The 16,726-nt window shown below is 42.1% G+C and overlaps 1 protein-coding gene across 5 annotated transcripts in view; it reads right to left on the reverse strand.

Annotated features, from left to right (window-relative positions):
• The window catches only part of ZBBX (zinc finger B-box domain containing), an 81,377-nt gene that overhangs the window by 34,337 nt on the left and 30,314 nt on the right, over positions 1-16,726 (reverse strand). For all 5 annotated transcript variants that reach the window (XR_012788030.1, XM_075570616.1, XM_075570617.1 and 2 more), the window contains 4 exons: positions 6,215-6,376; positions 5,453-5,621; positions 3,638-3,758; positions 30-139 (listed from right to left, as the gene is read on the reverse strand). Coding sequence is in view for 4 of the 5 variants with exons in the window: in XM_075570616.1 (XP_075426731.1) it covers positions 30-139; positions 3,638-3,758; positions 5,453-5,621; positions 6,215-6,376 (562 nt within the window). In the remaining variant the exon portion in view is untranslated. The remainder of the gene's footprint in view (positions 1-29; positions 140-3,637; positions 3,759-5,452; positions 5,622-6,214; positions 6,377-16,726) is intronic.

Here is a 16,726-nt window from a genome sequence, read left to right on the forward strand (position 1 = left end):
TAACAGTAGAGCAGAAGAGACATGCTAACCTGTCAAACCTTCACACTCATCTAGTTCATAGTCTGATGCAGCCAAAGAGGTAGTGGGGGAATATCTGCATTTAGGTAGCTGCTTGCTACTGACATGATTAACTGGAGTTCTGGAAAAGATAAAACATGGAGTAAGGATACATACTGTATATATGTATACAACATTTTTCATTTGATGGATCAAATGGTTTGACAAGTTGTACCTGACTTGCTGTAGGATAGACTCTGGAAAACAAAGTGTTTGGCATATGGCAGTGAACATTAACATGTCTCTATCTTTCTAAAATAATGAGGTTATTTTTATTTGCTGTATACTGTACGGTGGAGGGTTTTTGTCACATTTTTACCCACCATAACTTGTATAATGTGTGGTTGAAAGTCAGAATAACCATCCTGACACGGATGAGACTCAAAAGGTTGAAGCAACTGTCTGTGAGTAGGGTTACTGTCTTTGCACTTTTTTTTAACTCAGGGTGTGCTGAAAAGCTGCGTAATGCGGCAGGCATATGTTACAGGGGTCCATGTTAAAATGCGCATGAAGTAAAAGGTGACACACTTTGTGCTCATTTGCATGTCATTTCCAAGAATCCCTGGCTGCAGTGGAAGCACTGTATGCTAATAGATGATGGGAAAGGCAGGATTGCAGACCTCTCTGAAACATGTGAATGTGCTCACAAATTATATTTTAATTAAATATAATTAGAAATTAAAAAAATGTTATTCATAGGACAGCTTTAAAGCGAAGACTAACAATTATTCTATCATGTGTTGTGTGGCTCACATGAATTATGAGACAACATTTTTTAATCTAAGTCTACATAATGTTAACTCGAAATTCATCTAAACTTTAGTGAGCAGTATTATATTTAATTTGAGAGATCATCACTGTCTAACATAACATGTGTGTAAATTCTGTGCAGGAGATTCACAGAAGGTCTTTTGTGGGGTAACACACCCTTACTCATTCATGTCAATCTCAGTTTGGGTGTGTGACTCCACAATGTGTGGTTATTTAGGCCTAGATTGACTATGCTCCAGTCAATCAGGGAAACTAATGGGACGAGCTAATACAGGGTAACAGCTTAAGAAATATGGAATGGATTTAATCTAAGCTCATTTGCATATTATTTAGAACTAGCTGATATACCCGGCGTTGCCCGTGATGTAATGTTCTGCCTCCCCCATCCTCCCTCTCAACTCCCTTCTCCCCCTCTTCACAGCTGTTCAAGCTTCCCCCCCTTCTCTCCTGACACCCTCCCCCCCTCTCCTGACTCCCTCTCTCCCCCCCTCTCTCCTGACTCCCTCTCTCCCCCCCTCTCTCCTGACTCCCTCTCTCCCCCCCTCTCTCCTGACTCCCTCTCCCCCCCCTCTCTCCTGACTCTCTCTGACTCTCTCCCCCACCCTCTCTCCTGACTCCCTCCCCCCCTCTCTCCTGACTAACTACCCCCCCTCTCTCCTGACTGAAAACCACCCCCGCCTGTCCGCTGTGCGCTGCCATCTTACCGGGGGCAGCTGCAGGAGGAAAGGGGTCCTTCCGGAGGCTGCCTGCCCACTGCCTGTCCCCCCCGCCGGAGAGGGAAGTGAGCGTTGGCAGCTGGGGCAGGAGGGCCACGCCGCGCTTCTCCTCCGTCCGGGAGCCGGTGGGAGGGAGAGGGAGTTGGGTGACGTCATAGAGCCGGGTGACGTCATAGAGCCACCAATCTGATTGGCCAGAGGCTGAGGACCAATCAGATTCACCGCAGCTAGTACCAACCTTTCGATTTTATATATTAAGATAACGTCTGTTAAAAAAGCGCTGTTCTTTTAATAGGTGTAATGTGGGGAAATGTTGCACACCAATAATCAAATGAAGTATAAGATACCGATACCGATACCGGTGCTCTCTAACTCAATGAAGGAAGGCCCGCTGCAATTCAAGTACAGGACACACAGGGAAGGCCCGCTGCAATCCAAGTACAGGATACACAGGGAAGGCCCGCTGCAATCCAGGTACAGGATACACAAGGAAGGCCCGCTGCAATCCAAGTAAAGGATACACAGGGAAGGCCCGCTGCAATCCAGGTACAGGATACACAAGGAAGGCCCGCTGCAATCCAAGTACAGGATACACAGGGAAGGCCCGCTGCAATCCAAGTACAGGATACACAGGGAAGGCACGCTGCAATCCAAGTACAGGATACACAGGGAAGGCCCGCTGCAATCCAGGTACAGGATACACAAGGAAGGCCCGCTGCAATCCAAGTACAGGATACACAGGGAAGGCCCGCTGCAATCCCAGGTACAGGATACACAAGGAAGGCCTGCTGCAATCCCAGGTACAGGATACACAGGGAAGGCCCGCTGCTATCCCAGGTACAGGATACACAGGGAAGGCCCGCTGCAATCCAGGTACAGGATACACAAGGAAGGCCCGCTGCAATCCAAGTACAGGATACACAGGGAAGGCCCGCTGCAATCCAGGTACAGGATACACAAGGAAGGCCCGCTGCAATCCAAGTACAGGATACACAAGGCAGGCCCGCTGCAATCCCAGGTACAGGAAACACAGGGAAGGCCCGCTGCAATCCAAGTATAGGAGACACAGGGAAGGCCAGCTGCTATCCCAGGTATAGGATACACAGGGAAGGCCCGCTGCAATCTAGGTACAGGATACACAAGGAAGGCCCGCTGCAAGCCCAGGTACAGGATATACAGGGAAGGCCCGCTGCAATCCAGGTACAGGATACACAAGGAAGGCCCGCTGCAATCCAAGTACAGGATACACAGGGAAGGCCCGCTGCAATCCAAGTACAGGATACACAAGGAAGGCCCGCTGCAATCCAGGTACAGGATACACAAGGAAGGCCCGCTGCAATCCCAGGTACAGGAAACACAGGGAAGGCCCGCTGCAATCCAAGTATAGGAGACACAGGGAAGGCGCGCTGCAATTTAGGTACAGGATACACAGGGAAGGCCCGCTGCAATCTAGGTACAGGATACACAGGGAAGGCTCGCTGCAAGCCCAGGTACAGGATAGACATGGAAGGCCCACTGCAATCCAGGTATAGGATGCATAGGGAAGGCCCGTTGCAATTCAGGTACAGGATACACAAGGAAGGCCCGCTGCAATCCAAGTACAGGATACACAGGGAAGGCCCGCTGCAATACCAGGTACAGGATACAAAGGGAACGCCCGCTACAATCCAGGTGCAGGATAGACAAAAAAGGAAGAGTAGAGGCTCCACGGATTTAATAAATGCAATACTTTATTGGAGCCAAATAAAGGGTCCAACGTTTCAGCTGTCACAGCAGCCCCTTAGGTTAAATTCCAAGCATATTCATCTATATGTCTTCTTTACACAACGTACAATATTGCGTAGAACCCGAATGTCATGCTTAATGCATAAGTTATTATTTGCTTGGATGATCTTCACTATCAGGATAATCCACAGGGGAATTTGAAAACCAGTTGTTTGAGTGGGCAGCGTGCCAGTACCAGCAGAAAATAAAACACACAAGAATGGTGAGTGAAAAGCCAGTGAATGTCTTCAACATTTAAATGGAAAGAAATAACTTTGCGCTTCAAATGTTAGATTAGTTTTTTTTATTTATTTTGTTATTTAATGTACCTTCTGTGTTTCTTAACCATTAATTTCTCCAAATAGCTGAGACCGATTTCTTTAAATTCTACTTCAAGTGGTTTGGGAATCACTGTCAGGATAGTTTGAGCTTCAGAATTTCCTGTGCCCTCTGTGAAAGAACACACAAAAGGCTTCCTGAAAAAGGGTTACCGAAATTAGAGAGAAGGTCTCAATACATTTCTGTAAGACATTTCGCTTGATTCGTGCCTGGTTTTGTACTCCGGTCCAGGTTTTTCTGGAGCTTGCCCTCACTTGGCTATTTTCAGCCATCTTGGTTCCTGGCAGCCTCCTATTTAAGGCTGCACTTCCTACTGAAAATTGCTGAGCAAGGTTCCTGATCTTGTTGCAGCCCCAGCTCTGTTAATGCGTAGTCCCTGTTCATCTACTTGTGGATTCCCTGTTGCTGACCTCTTTCTGTGACCCCGACCTTGCACCTTTGCCGCCTGCCTTGACCACACTAAGCCTCTAACACTGACCTTGCACCTGCCTTTTTCTCAGCCTCTGACCCTGACCTTGCACCTTTGCCGCCTGCCTTGACCCTCACTAAGCCTCTAACACTGACCTTGCACCTGCTTTGACCTCAGCCTCTGACCCTGACCTTGCACCTTGCACCTTTGCCGCCTGCCTTGATCCTCTGCCTGCAACACGACTAGGTTAACTCTAAACAGAACTCTGTCCCCTGGCTCTGGCTCTACCCCTAGCTTAGCCCTGCAGTTCGCTTCCTGATCTAAGACGAGCACCGTTATAATTTAAAATTGGATGTACAAATCATTACAGTAAGAAGTGTTAAATATTAATATTGCTGGAAAATTTACATAATTACATTTCTAACATGATCATGTCTGTTTGACTTTTGTCACATCCATAGATTAACGCACTTATTCTTTATAAAACCGTGCATTAGATATGATTGGTAAGTGCTACTTTAATTAATTGAGCATTAATATAAATATAATAAAACTAATATATCTGTTTGAGTGATTCGGGTGCCTTTCTTATATTCCTGTAAACCAGACACAGACGCACACAGACGCACATACACACACACACTCTGCCTCTACAAAGTCAAAGTTTGGGTCTAGAACACTAATAAACGTTTTTCACATATTAAGTAGGAGGCCAAGAGGCATCAAATTGTTCCATATGCTAAACAGAACCTATAGTACCAATATTTTCACACAGCCAAGATTAATCAAATAAATAAAAAATGTAGCAGCTTCTGTTCTCCTTAATATATGTATATAGTATGTTTGTTCCAAATGATTACCCTGTGTTGTTGAAAAGCTTTAAAAGAAGAATATAGTTCAAATATAAAGCATCAAAATATTCTGTAGAATGTGAGCCTACTAATGTACGAGCTGTAATTAGTGAGAAATGCAAAATGCTAATGCTCACATTTCTGATGAATAATCATCTGAATTGCAAATTGTTAGCTGTTGTGTGGTATATGGCTTAAATAGAGCAAGGATATGTTCGAGCAGTGGTGCTCAACTCCAGTCCTCAAGACACCCCAAGAGCTTGGGTTTTAAGGATATCCCAGCTTCAGCAGCACAGGTGGCTCAATCAGTAGCCACCTGTGCTGAAGCTGAGATATTGTTACAACCCAACCTGTTGGGGGGGTCTTGAGGATTGGAATTGAGCACCCCTGTGTTAGAGGTCCCTCCAGAGGGCTGAAGAATTTGAAGTCATATCTCATAAGAGTAAACTGCAGAAAGTGTCCCATTGCTTCTCGATGTGTCTGCACTACACGGGCATGAGAAAGACAAAATATCCAAAGTTATCATTTTAGAAAGAAATACATGCCTCTTTTAGTCTCCACCACAATGTCTCTCTCTTGGTTATCATGAACTTCATTTCTCCATTCCATTAAGGCTTCATTAAAAGACTTTGCAGATTTTTCTTCGTTAAATGTACCATACAGCAATGATCCACCACTTTCAAGCTCAGATTTTCTTGATACAGAGTAAGATACCTGTTTCAGAATTAGAAAACTCATTTCTACTTCATTCCAAATGGAAACAAATGGTCTTCACCAACATTATTAGCAAATACAAAGCACTGATTAAGCCGCCATGCATAAGAATATAAGAATTGCCAAGAAAGTTGTCAGATAGGAATTTATCCAACAAGTCCAGTGTTCTGTCTCCAACTGTGGCAATTACAGGAAGCTTTTGGGAAAGAGTAGTATAGAGCATCACTCACTCCTTTCCTACAGATGTGTACATTGTGCTGGTGCAGATATGACTCCTGTGATATGACAGTGGCTGCCACTTGGTGACCCAAGTTCTTCTTATCTACAGTCTAATTCTATGTTTCACATAGATTTTCTTGATTTTATTGTGCCCCAAAAACCTGAAGCGTGGGCACAGTATTAAGATGGCCTAAATACTGTACATCTAAACAAAAAAAACATTTAATTCTCACCAAAAGCATGTTTGGATATATTCATGACCATGTAACAGAAACAGAAATCTGGATATCTCATAGAGACTTGTTCAACAATAAACAAGTTGCTTTGTATGTTTTTATGTAGCTTTAGTTGCAGCAAGAGACACACAAACTAACCTCTCCACTAACGTTTTGCTTCTGAACAGACGAAGACACACCAGTTGAGACCAGGTTGACACTGATCTCTTTGTCTGTACCAAGTTTTTCTCTTGATTCATCACAATTCAGTTCTTTTTTGAGTTGATGTGAAACATCTAATTTGCCAGCTGGAGATCTCCCCTGTAAATACAAAATAATAAAATGAAGCCGATTTAAAAAACATTTTTACCCCAGACGTAAATGCATGAAATTAGCAACCCACTGACTCCCAGTATGTCATAAAGATATTTCCAGTGGACATTTACTTTTCCCTGCACTTGATGTGTGCTACATTTTCTTGTTGAATTGTCCATACTTAGCTAGTTATTTTAAAATAATGCAAATTGGCAAAGAAGAAATGTACTTAAGGAAACCGCTAAAGCCTAGCAGAATTATTTGTTAGAGCAAAATGTTCTTCTGCTACTTACAGCACATGTATCTATCTCATGGAATAAAAGGCAGTGTTAAGACCAAGTTATCGTTATATTGGAATGCAATGCACGGCTACATTGGATTTTGACATATTTTATTTTTATGACACTAAGCTTTGCATGTGTTGGCAGTTGTAGTTCAATTACGTTAAAAACTAAAGCCAGTGCAAGTTCAATTAAAATGCTTTCTTATGGAATACAGGTGTATTTTAAGAGGCAACTACTTATGTAAGATTGCACATTTAAAATGTTAATTTCCATACTAAACAACTTGAGTCTTGCTATCAAATAGCAAACTGACTGCAAAGTAATGGAACCAGACGAATGGAGAAAAAAGTAGAATGTATATGTACAATGACAGTATAAAGGCTTTAACCCTTCACAACACTGGCATGATAAGCATTGAAAGAAGTAAGGAGCAACGTGGAATTCCTGAGTTCCCCGACCTTTAATGATCATTCATTACAAATGAAAATGAAGATGTACGGTTAGCCTGTCAAAACCAATCCACAATCGACCAGTACATTAAGCGACAAAGACTTAGGTGGCTTGGCCACGTCTGCCGTATGGACATCACCAGATTACCATACCAACGCCTCAACACCACACGAACCATAGGCTGGAAAGTGGACCGAAATGCGCCAAAGAAAACGTGGTTGAACCAGGTGGCGCAAGATCTCAAACCGCTCCAATAGACAGTAGCCGAAGCCCAAAAAGCCGCCCTAAATCGAGATCAATGGTGTGGAATCACTAGAGACGTATTGAACATCCTGCCGCTGGCCTCCACAACGCATCGCTCCTTACCGTATAAAAGATGAAGCAATGTCGTTTACGGATTGCATCCAATTCATTATAAAGGTTCAGTCTTAGAAGTCTTGTTAATTCGACAAATTACAGCATTCCAGTGTGCAGTTTCTATATCACGGTAACAAATGCATATAGAATTTTCAGTCTGTGCCTATAAAGGTAAAATAATCACTGATCCTCCCAGATGCTGTATTGCCTTGAACTGGAAACAACCAGATCCAGTAATGATCAAAACAATCAAAAATAGAATTAATCAAACTATGGTATTCGAAAAGATGACTATATTCCTCAATGATAATATCTATATACTGTATTCCTGAGGGTGTGGGATCCATGGTTCTCAGAGGAAACATCCCTCGCTCACAAAAGAAAAAAACAGGGCCCTTGTAGGAGACAAGATCCTAAAAGATTCTTTATCGGTTGATCCAAGTACATAGTATGCGTTCAGCAGAAAGCTGTATGATATAGATCAGACCAATGGACCAAAACCTGTTGTAGTAAAGGATCAGACAGGTTCTCTACGCATAATATCCATGTACAAACTGTATTTTACTACAGGGGTGCGGAAAGTGGGGGGCGCCGCCATTACAGAGGCCCTGCGCATCCCCAAAGCATTTAAATTAAATGCCGGGGATCTCGCGAGGCCTCTGTAAAACTCCCTGACTTCACTTACCTTACCATCCAGTGACACTTCGTCATGGCAACCCGGTGTCAAATGATGCCGCAGGGTCACATGAACCTGCGGCGTCATTTGACGCCGGAGCCATGCAGAGGGGGGAGGGGGTGTGAACAGGGGGAGACCAAGCAGGGGGGCGCAGGACAAAAACTTTGTGCACCCCTGTCTTACTATATACTATCTAAGTTGTAACCTAATTATTTCTCCATATTATGTTTAACGCTAACCCTTTTCTGCTTTTTGTACCCCTTCCCACCCTGAAAGGTCAATTAAAAAAAATGTCAAAGTGAAAAAAATCCCTGATCCTCTTCTTTAAAAACATATATTTTGTAATCTTGCATTTCAATAAATCCTCTGCATAGCAACTCTTTTTATACTGTTACGCTCCAGAAATATCTACTTAATGTATCTATCGTGTGGGGGATAAAAAAATTGCTTTGTTTTGTTGCCTTCTGTTTCAATGTGTATAATACAGTATGAGTCCTAAACAAAAAAATAGTAGCCAATAAAATAGGGTGCTGCATATTTTTAAGAATACAGTGTCCTTTTCAAAAACTCTTTGGGAAGAATTCAACTTTAAGTATTTTCTGGTGTAACAGGCAAGAACTCCGGCTCTATAGCAAGAACTCTACTTTTCTAACGTTCTTTCTCCGCAGAGTTCATCTCTCCCATATTTCAGGGTAGATATATCGACAACACATAAATGCCTCCATCATACTCTCTGCCCACCATGCTACAGTGTACTTCTAGGTATAAATGTTTCTAAGTATGGTAATACATACCACGCATCAATTACTTTACCCTTCTCTGACATGCCTTTTTTGAGATGTGGCTTCAATAGATGGATTTAGTAGGTGGTAAAAGCCTTACAGACTGGATTTAATCCCAGAAGATCTCTTGAAAGGTCTATGGGAGTTATTTATTAAAGTGTGATAGTGCCAATTGGGCACTGTGACAGGACAGTGTCACAACCCGCTCATGAATACTTGCAGTTGTAAGCCAGTTCCGCTTTTTCTTCTTACCTGAGCTGCTGAGGAATCAAGAGCACAGCTGGCAGGCAGCTCAAGTAATAAAGCTGCAGCCATTTTAGGCCCAGGTCCACACAAGGGTGCTAAGTTTTAGCACATCAGGAGTAAAGGGGTGCTAAAGCTTAGCTGGCAAACTGTAGAGAATTCTTGACACAGAAAGACCAACACTGTGGAATGTTGTGTTTGGAGCACTGAGGTCTAGCTCAAGGGTGAGGACAGACTGTGCATGGTCTAGGTTCCCTGCCCAGAAGGTAAAGGTAACCCCTGCCTGATATACCTACAGCCTGTTCCTAGGACCACCCTCTGCCTTAGCTAGTCTGATGGCCCATGTATTTGGACTGTATGCTGTGTACACTGTTTATTGGAGAAAAATAAACTCCAACTTTCATTGAATGCCAGTTTGTGTTTTCCGCCTCTCCTTCGCCTGCTCACAGTCACTATTGCATAGAAATGCCCATTCAAGTCAACGGGGGTCTTCCAAACGGTGCTGTCCAATCAGCTATATCACCCTTTAATGAATAACTCCCTATGTGTCTTTCAAAGGAAATGCTGAATGTTATTTTTAGAATTTCTCTCCATCTTAGTCTGGTAATTGGTTTACTTTTCTCTTAAATGTCATTTTTTGGTTTTGTTTGTTATAACCCTAAACATAAATGCTACAAAGGCCAAATGGCAACATCTCCACAACGTAGCGTTGAGCGCTGACCTAAAATCAGAGCTTCATTTCTCTTTCTCTTATGCTCTGTTGGACTTCCGTTTACACTCATACACCAACTGGTGTAGGGATGCTAAAATGTGTATTTTTCAATCAAAGAAAATGTTATGGTGGAATTGTCTTAAATGTGTCCTAATAAAAACATATACTACAGTATGTGTCTTTTTCTCATAGCAGCTTCAATGATTTTACTTCTGCTACCGGTAAATCATTTTCAACAATGAAGAGACCTTTGTTTGACATGGAAAGAGATGCACTCTTCACAAAAATATCAAAGTGTACACAATTCTATATACCTGGGGTGGCCAACTCCAGTCCTCAAGAACCACCAACAGGTCAGGTTTTAGTGATATCCCTGCTTCAGCACAGTGTTGTGCTGAAGCAGGGATAGCCCTAATACCTGGTCTGTTGGTGGCCCTTGAGGAATGAAGTTGGCTACCCCTGGTATATACCATTACATCATTTGAACCAAGATGAAGATCTTGTTATGCCTGTACTTTGACAACAGTTGCAAAATCCATGAAACTTGAGTCATGTTTTGCTACGTTCATGCAGCGTTCAACAGACCAGAACATTTTCTGACTATCGTCATGTTCCATTTTCCTAACCAGCTTATTCAAAGGAGATTCGCTGGGGCAGCAGGCGTCCTTTTGTGCTTCAGCACACTTCCAGTGAGCAGCTGATCAGTCAGCAGCATGCAAATAATCAATTTTACCAGTGAAACACCCAGGCATTAAAGAACTCACTGTTTGCAAGATCTTTCTCATTATGATGAGTGATATGCGCATACTTTACCTAAAGTGCACTTACACTTGAATTTGTCACAATCTCTAGCCTTCCATTCCTTTCCATGAGCAATATAGAATGTAACTGTTTACAGACTAATGCTGCAGCATCGCTGATTGATCCGCTTGCCTTGGAAAGCAAACAGGTTGATTTGATAATACTATAATGGAGGGTTGTACATTGTGTTTGTCTAAATAAGAACATAAATGGTCAAGTTTTGAAGTTGGTAATGTGCTGGCAGTAGAGTAGCTGCATTTATATAGTAGTGCTTATTTTTTCGGTGTTACTCTTTAAAAGGTATTTATCCTGCTGGGAGGAATGTATTTACTTTTGTATGTTGTCTGAACATTTCCCTAGTAACTACAGGTGCGCCGACGAGTATTCTAAAACTTGCCTTAAACTTGCCCTGGAAAATCTGGGGCTATCAGCAACAAGACCCGGGTACATGCTGGGTTCATGCTGCAAACATTTCAGTGACATTTCTGCAGGGACTAAAGGCCCATCGGATTAACACAGCAGGGGTCCTTGGCAGCCCCATTCATATTGAATGGGACTGCCAGGGACCCCCGCTGTTAATCCGATGGGCCATTAGTCTGTCTGCAGAAATGTCACTGAAATGTTGCAGCATGTACCCAGCATGTTCCCGGGTCTTGTTTGTGATTGCACCAGATTTGTTTTAGAATACTCGTCGGCACTACAGTAGTTCATGCAAACTTTAATAATTTTCCAGTGTAATGGGAAATCAGAATGGCCACTGGCCATTGACACGGGAAGAATGTTCCATTCATTGATTGACTGCTGCATCAAGTGGCCATGTCTTAGCACTGGGATTTTGTGGGAGAACGGTTGTTCTGCTATGGATGGATTCCACCTTCGCTCAGGTCATGTTACATATATAAACATAGTAATATTACATCAGGATTGCTGCTTTAGCTTTTTGTGACTCATGCACTTATATTAACTGAAGTTAAATTAATTTAATTCAGTGATGTTGCCAATCCTTTCATTGCACCTTTAAAATCTTATTTTGGTTGTGCTTTCTGTGACATTGTATTTGAAATGCCCCCCCCCCCCCCCCCCATGCCTCCTCCAGGGCCTCTGTAAGTGCCATGCCCTCCCAGAAAACTTTTGCACCCCCCCAATTTGCACACCCCTGACCAAGGCCAGGGGTGGCAAACTCCAGTCCTCAAGGGCCACCAATAGGCCAGGTAATAGGGATATCCCTGCTTCAGCACAGGTGGATCAATTAGTGCCTCAGTCATTCTGGCTGAGCCACCTGTGCTGAAGCAGGGATATCCTTAAACCCTGACCGGAGTTGGTGCCCTCGAGGACTGGAGTTGTCCACCCCTGATCTAAGCGGTTTGTATCGAGGACTTGGAGACTTGTAATAGATTTTAAAGATGGACATTCCTTACCATGCTAATTGGTCTTGCTGACTTTAGGACTGCATTACGTGCATGTACTTCTCTGGAGAAAGCCATGCGGTTGCTCTTCAAACCGAATAAAGAGACATAATGTTGACTACGCGGAAGGAAGAGAAACAGCTAGTGATAGTGAATTTCAAATAGATATTCTTGATTGATGAAATACTCATCTCCATAAAACATTGGAATTAAAAGGTTGCTCACTTAAGCAGACAGTCTTAGATAAATTGTCCCATTACGGCGTGTTCTCTGCAATTCTCCAATTAGATATCCTGACAGCAGTAGCAGGCTATTTCTTTTCGCTTATCAAAATAACTTTTCTAATGTTTGTTACAATCTTCTTCAATTAGGTCATATACCTCCAGAACTCCGTAAATGAAAAACTGTAAGATAATTTTAATATAGTAATACTGGAATCAGTTTAGGATTTAGCTAAATCTAAGAATTAAGCCTGTACATTAACTGTAAAGCTTCTTTTATACGCGCTCAGGATTAACTTTCCTTACTTTAATTAGAACAATTTTAAAAGAAAGCAATCGGTTCTAAAACGTTAAAACTGCATTCATTATAAAGAGTTATTTCCTGATACTGTATACAGTACAGTACATCCCACTTGCTTTGCATTGCTGCTGATTTTGGTCATTCTGAAATGTTTTTAGCACTCGTCTGTTTTGCATTAAATATATATATATATATATATATATATATATATATATATATATATATATATACACATTATATATATATATATATATATATATATATATATATATATATATATATATATATATATATATATATATATATATATATATATATATATATATATACACACACGCTGCATCTATCTATATATATATATATATATATATATATATATATATATATATGTGTATATATACATATATAATATGGGTCTGTGTGTAACCCCCTCCTAAAGGGTTACAAACATGGCTGTTGAATTCTGGGCCCCACCCTGGGTTGCTATGAGGATCCAGATGTCACGCAGGGGTAGTTAAGGAAGAGAGACTATTCTAGAAGGTTAAGTTCCAGGAGGACATGACGAGAGAAGCATCGGGGAGAGTAGATCAGTAATATTTCTAAAGTAATAGTATAGACCAGGCACTCCTGTTTATTATGTTGTAGATAGGGACAGTATCAATTAAGTTAGGATCCCTAAAAGAAGGAACTGAGTCCTGAATAAGTAATGAAAAGGAATATGGCCATAAGGCCTCAGGAAAGGGGCCAACCGGGTGCTGGTGGATCTGCGCTAATATTCCTCATCAGTCTACATAGAAATGGCAGTTCCCAAAAAGGCAAATGGTATCGGTTCAAGTGAGAAAAGACCTGTCAGGATAGAGGCCTGAGTAATCGAATGAATACTGATGATGGTTCCGGGCTGGGTCCCACACTTACTCAGAGCAACAAAGTCAAAGTACTTTCATTTGAGTCTTAAGAGTGGACACTGATGGAAGAACTGTATTCATGTATGTCTATTATAAAACTGAGTACTGTACAACGTTGTTAATGTGTGTGAGCGGTCCCTCTCCATGGGGACACAAATAAATGATTGTTGTACTACAAAAGTTCCTGGTGCCCATTATTCTACAACCTTGCTAGCTCATCACCCAGCCGCCTGAATCCAGCCCCTGAATCAAGGTAACCCATGCAGAGTAGCCCTATACAACCCACCAATATAATCGTTCTAGAAGATTCCCAGGCAGGGAGGTGCCCAAGGTGGGGCTGGGCAAGCAAGAGAAAAAGAGAAAGAATGTTTGTGTTTTCCCCTTTTTGGAACTTTTAGGGCGAAGAGTTTGTTTTATGTGGACTATGTATTGCAAAGCTTTCACGATATACGAAAGTTACAATTGCATCAATCCTGAATAGAAGTGGTTCATTCAAAATGGCGGCAGTCCACACCCAACGGTACAAGCCCACTACAGAGCCAAAATGGCGTCCTTGGAAAAATTGTTAGTGTAAACGGGACATAAGTGACTGTTGATCAAAACTAAGTGCACTTAGGGCTGAGAGCCACAGTACAGCAATATTGTGGTGAGCCCAACCTATCACTACCAGAATATTTCTAAATGGGGCCTTATGACTAATTACCACTGTTTTTTTTTTAAATATTTTTATTCATTCATCATCTACCCTGTTCACTTCCTTTGCTTTCAGGAATACTGTACATCACATTTACATTCCTATTCACTTACATTTTATTACAATGCCAACATTAATATTTCTTGAATAATCTATATTATTATATAACCTATTTTCAAAAGTGGTGACAAACCACAGACCTATCTCTATTCTACCTCTATTATTTATTTTCTGGTTATACCTCTATTATCCAAAGTCATGGACAAATGCGTTAATTCCCAACTAATCAATTTATATAAGAAGTCAAAATTTCTTAGTGAATTCCAATCTGGCTTCAGACCAAATCACTCTACAGTAACGACCCTCTTAAAAATGTGCAACAAAATCCTATATGGAATGAAACAGGGAATGTTGACTGTAACAATATTCCTAGATTTTACAAAGGCTTTTGATAATGTTGATCACGCTATTATGTTAAACAAGCGCCAGTACTCTGATATTGGACCACATGCTTTAACTCTTATTTATCAGGAAGATTCCAACATGTGTCTATCTCAACTGTAACGCAACAAGTCTAGCCACTTGGATATTACATGTGGGGTCCCCCAATGCTCTGTTCTGGAGCCCTTCCTTTTTTCTGTCTTTTTAAATCACCTGCCCAGTTTGTAAGACAACTTCTCTGCATGTCTATGCTGATGATTCTATTCTATATGCATGCAGTCCCAGCCTCTCTGACCTTGAAAATGTGCTGCAATCTGATTTTTCAAAGGTTGAAAACTGGATCACCCAAAACAAATTGGCTAAAATTCGTAAGCTGCCCATGACAGATCTATTGATCAGAACCAATAACTAATCTTGCCTCAGTTACTAGCTTGAAATATTTGGGAATGTGGCTCGACTCCAATTTAACATTTGGTTTGCATAGTGATAAACTGGCATCCCAAACTGGGTGTATTATATAGAAATAAATCCTGCCTAAGCTCATTGGTCAGAAAGCAGTTTGCACAGCAGATGCTAATGCCAATTATCGACAATAGAGATATAGTGTATGGTGCAGCACTTTAAATTCACCTCAGCAAACTTTACATTCTTTACAACTCAATATGCCCTTTTGCCTTACTATGTAACTTCAACACCAACCATTGTGATATGTTAATTCGATTAGGTTGGCTATCCCTGGAGTCCAGACATAATGTACACCTTTTCTGTCTTACCTTCAAGTACTTTCTAGATAAGTTACCCAATTACCTGAGCAGGCTTCTCCCGCCCACTGAACACAGCACTTATCTCCTTAGGCTACGGCTCCAGTAACTACTGCCACATGCGCGCCTGGTGTCCTGGAGGCGCGTGCACAGATAAAAGCCGTGATCAGTGGTCTGTAGGGAGCTATGTGAGGCGTGGCCAAGACAGGGGGGGCGCGGCCATGACGAGGGGAACGGCCATGGCAGGGCATATCTGCCCTTCCATTGGCTGCCCGCCGAGCACGTGACCGCGTTGCAGCATGGGAAGACAAAATGATTGTCTTCCCTGCCAGCGTACGCCTCGCAGCTCTTTGGGCGACCACACACACACGGTCACTGGGAGCTGCCCCATAGAGGGCTGTGCTGTGGTGTGTGGCACACACACCACAGCACGCGATGCAGCGGCCAATGAGGACCTGGCCTAAGATCCACCAGAAACCTGCATATGGTTACAAGGTTCAATAAAGAATCCGGTTGCTCTTCTTTCTCGTATTGACCACCCCACTGCTGGAACAATATACCTGAGTTCTTCAAATCCGCTTCCTGTCTAAAACCCTTGAAAACCTCGGCTGCTTCCTACTTTAAACCTGTTTCAAACTGTAACTTGTAATGTTGTCAACGTTATTTTGTGCCCAGGATACACTTGAAAATGCGAGATATCTCTCAGTGTATTTTTTTCCTTGTAAAATATTTTACAAATAAAATAAATATATACATACTTTAAAGTGCATACATTTACCAATTCTGTTATCGTCCCATTAATGTTGATTTTTATTGTTGTCATATTTTCATTGTCAAAAGAATAAAATTAAATTCAATTGGTGGGAGAGCAGAATTTAAAAATCTCGCTGATTTGGAGGATAACAGCTCGGTTGAATATTACTTCTAAAACTACAAATACATCATTTTCATACCATGGGTAGGATTAAATATTCATCCTTACACTTAAAGCACAATCCAAGATCTCTTTTTTATAAAAAAAAGCCCCCCCCCCCCTTAGGATTAAAGCAGGGGGTCTCTAGAGCTGACCCCCATACCTTTCAGCTCTGGGGACCCCAGCTTCCGGAGATACTTACCTCAGTAGGGGGTGCCAGTAGCCGCTCCGCTCAGGTAACAGGCATCACGTAATGGCCACCGTTCAAAGCTTCCATGCCCTGTGGGCCAATAGGACGCCGTGATGTCATCAGTTTCGGCTTTCTATTGGCCTGCTTCACGCGGGAGCTTTAAACTTTAAAGTCCAGCTAGCTCAACAGGAGTGGCTACTGGTACGCCATACAAAGGAG

Source organism: Ascaphus truei, chromosome 14 (genome assembly GCF_040206685.1).
Source record: "Ascaphus truei isolate aAscTru1 chromosome 14, aAscTru1.hap1, whole genome shotgun sequence".
Lineage (NCBI taxonomy): Eukaryota > Metazoa > Chordata > Amphibia > Anura > Ascaphidae > Ascaphus > Ascaphus truei.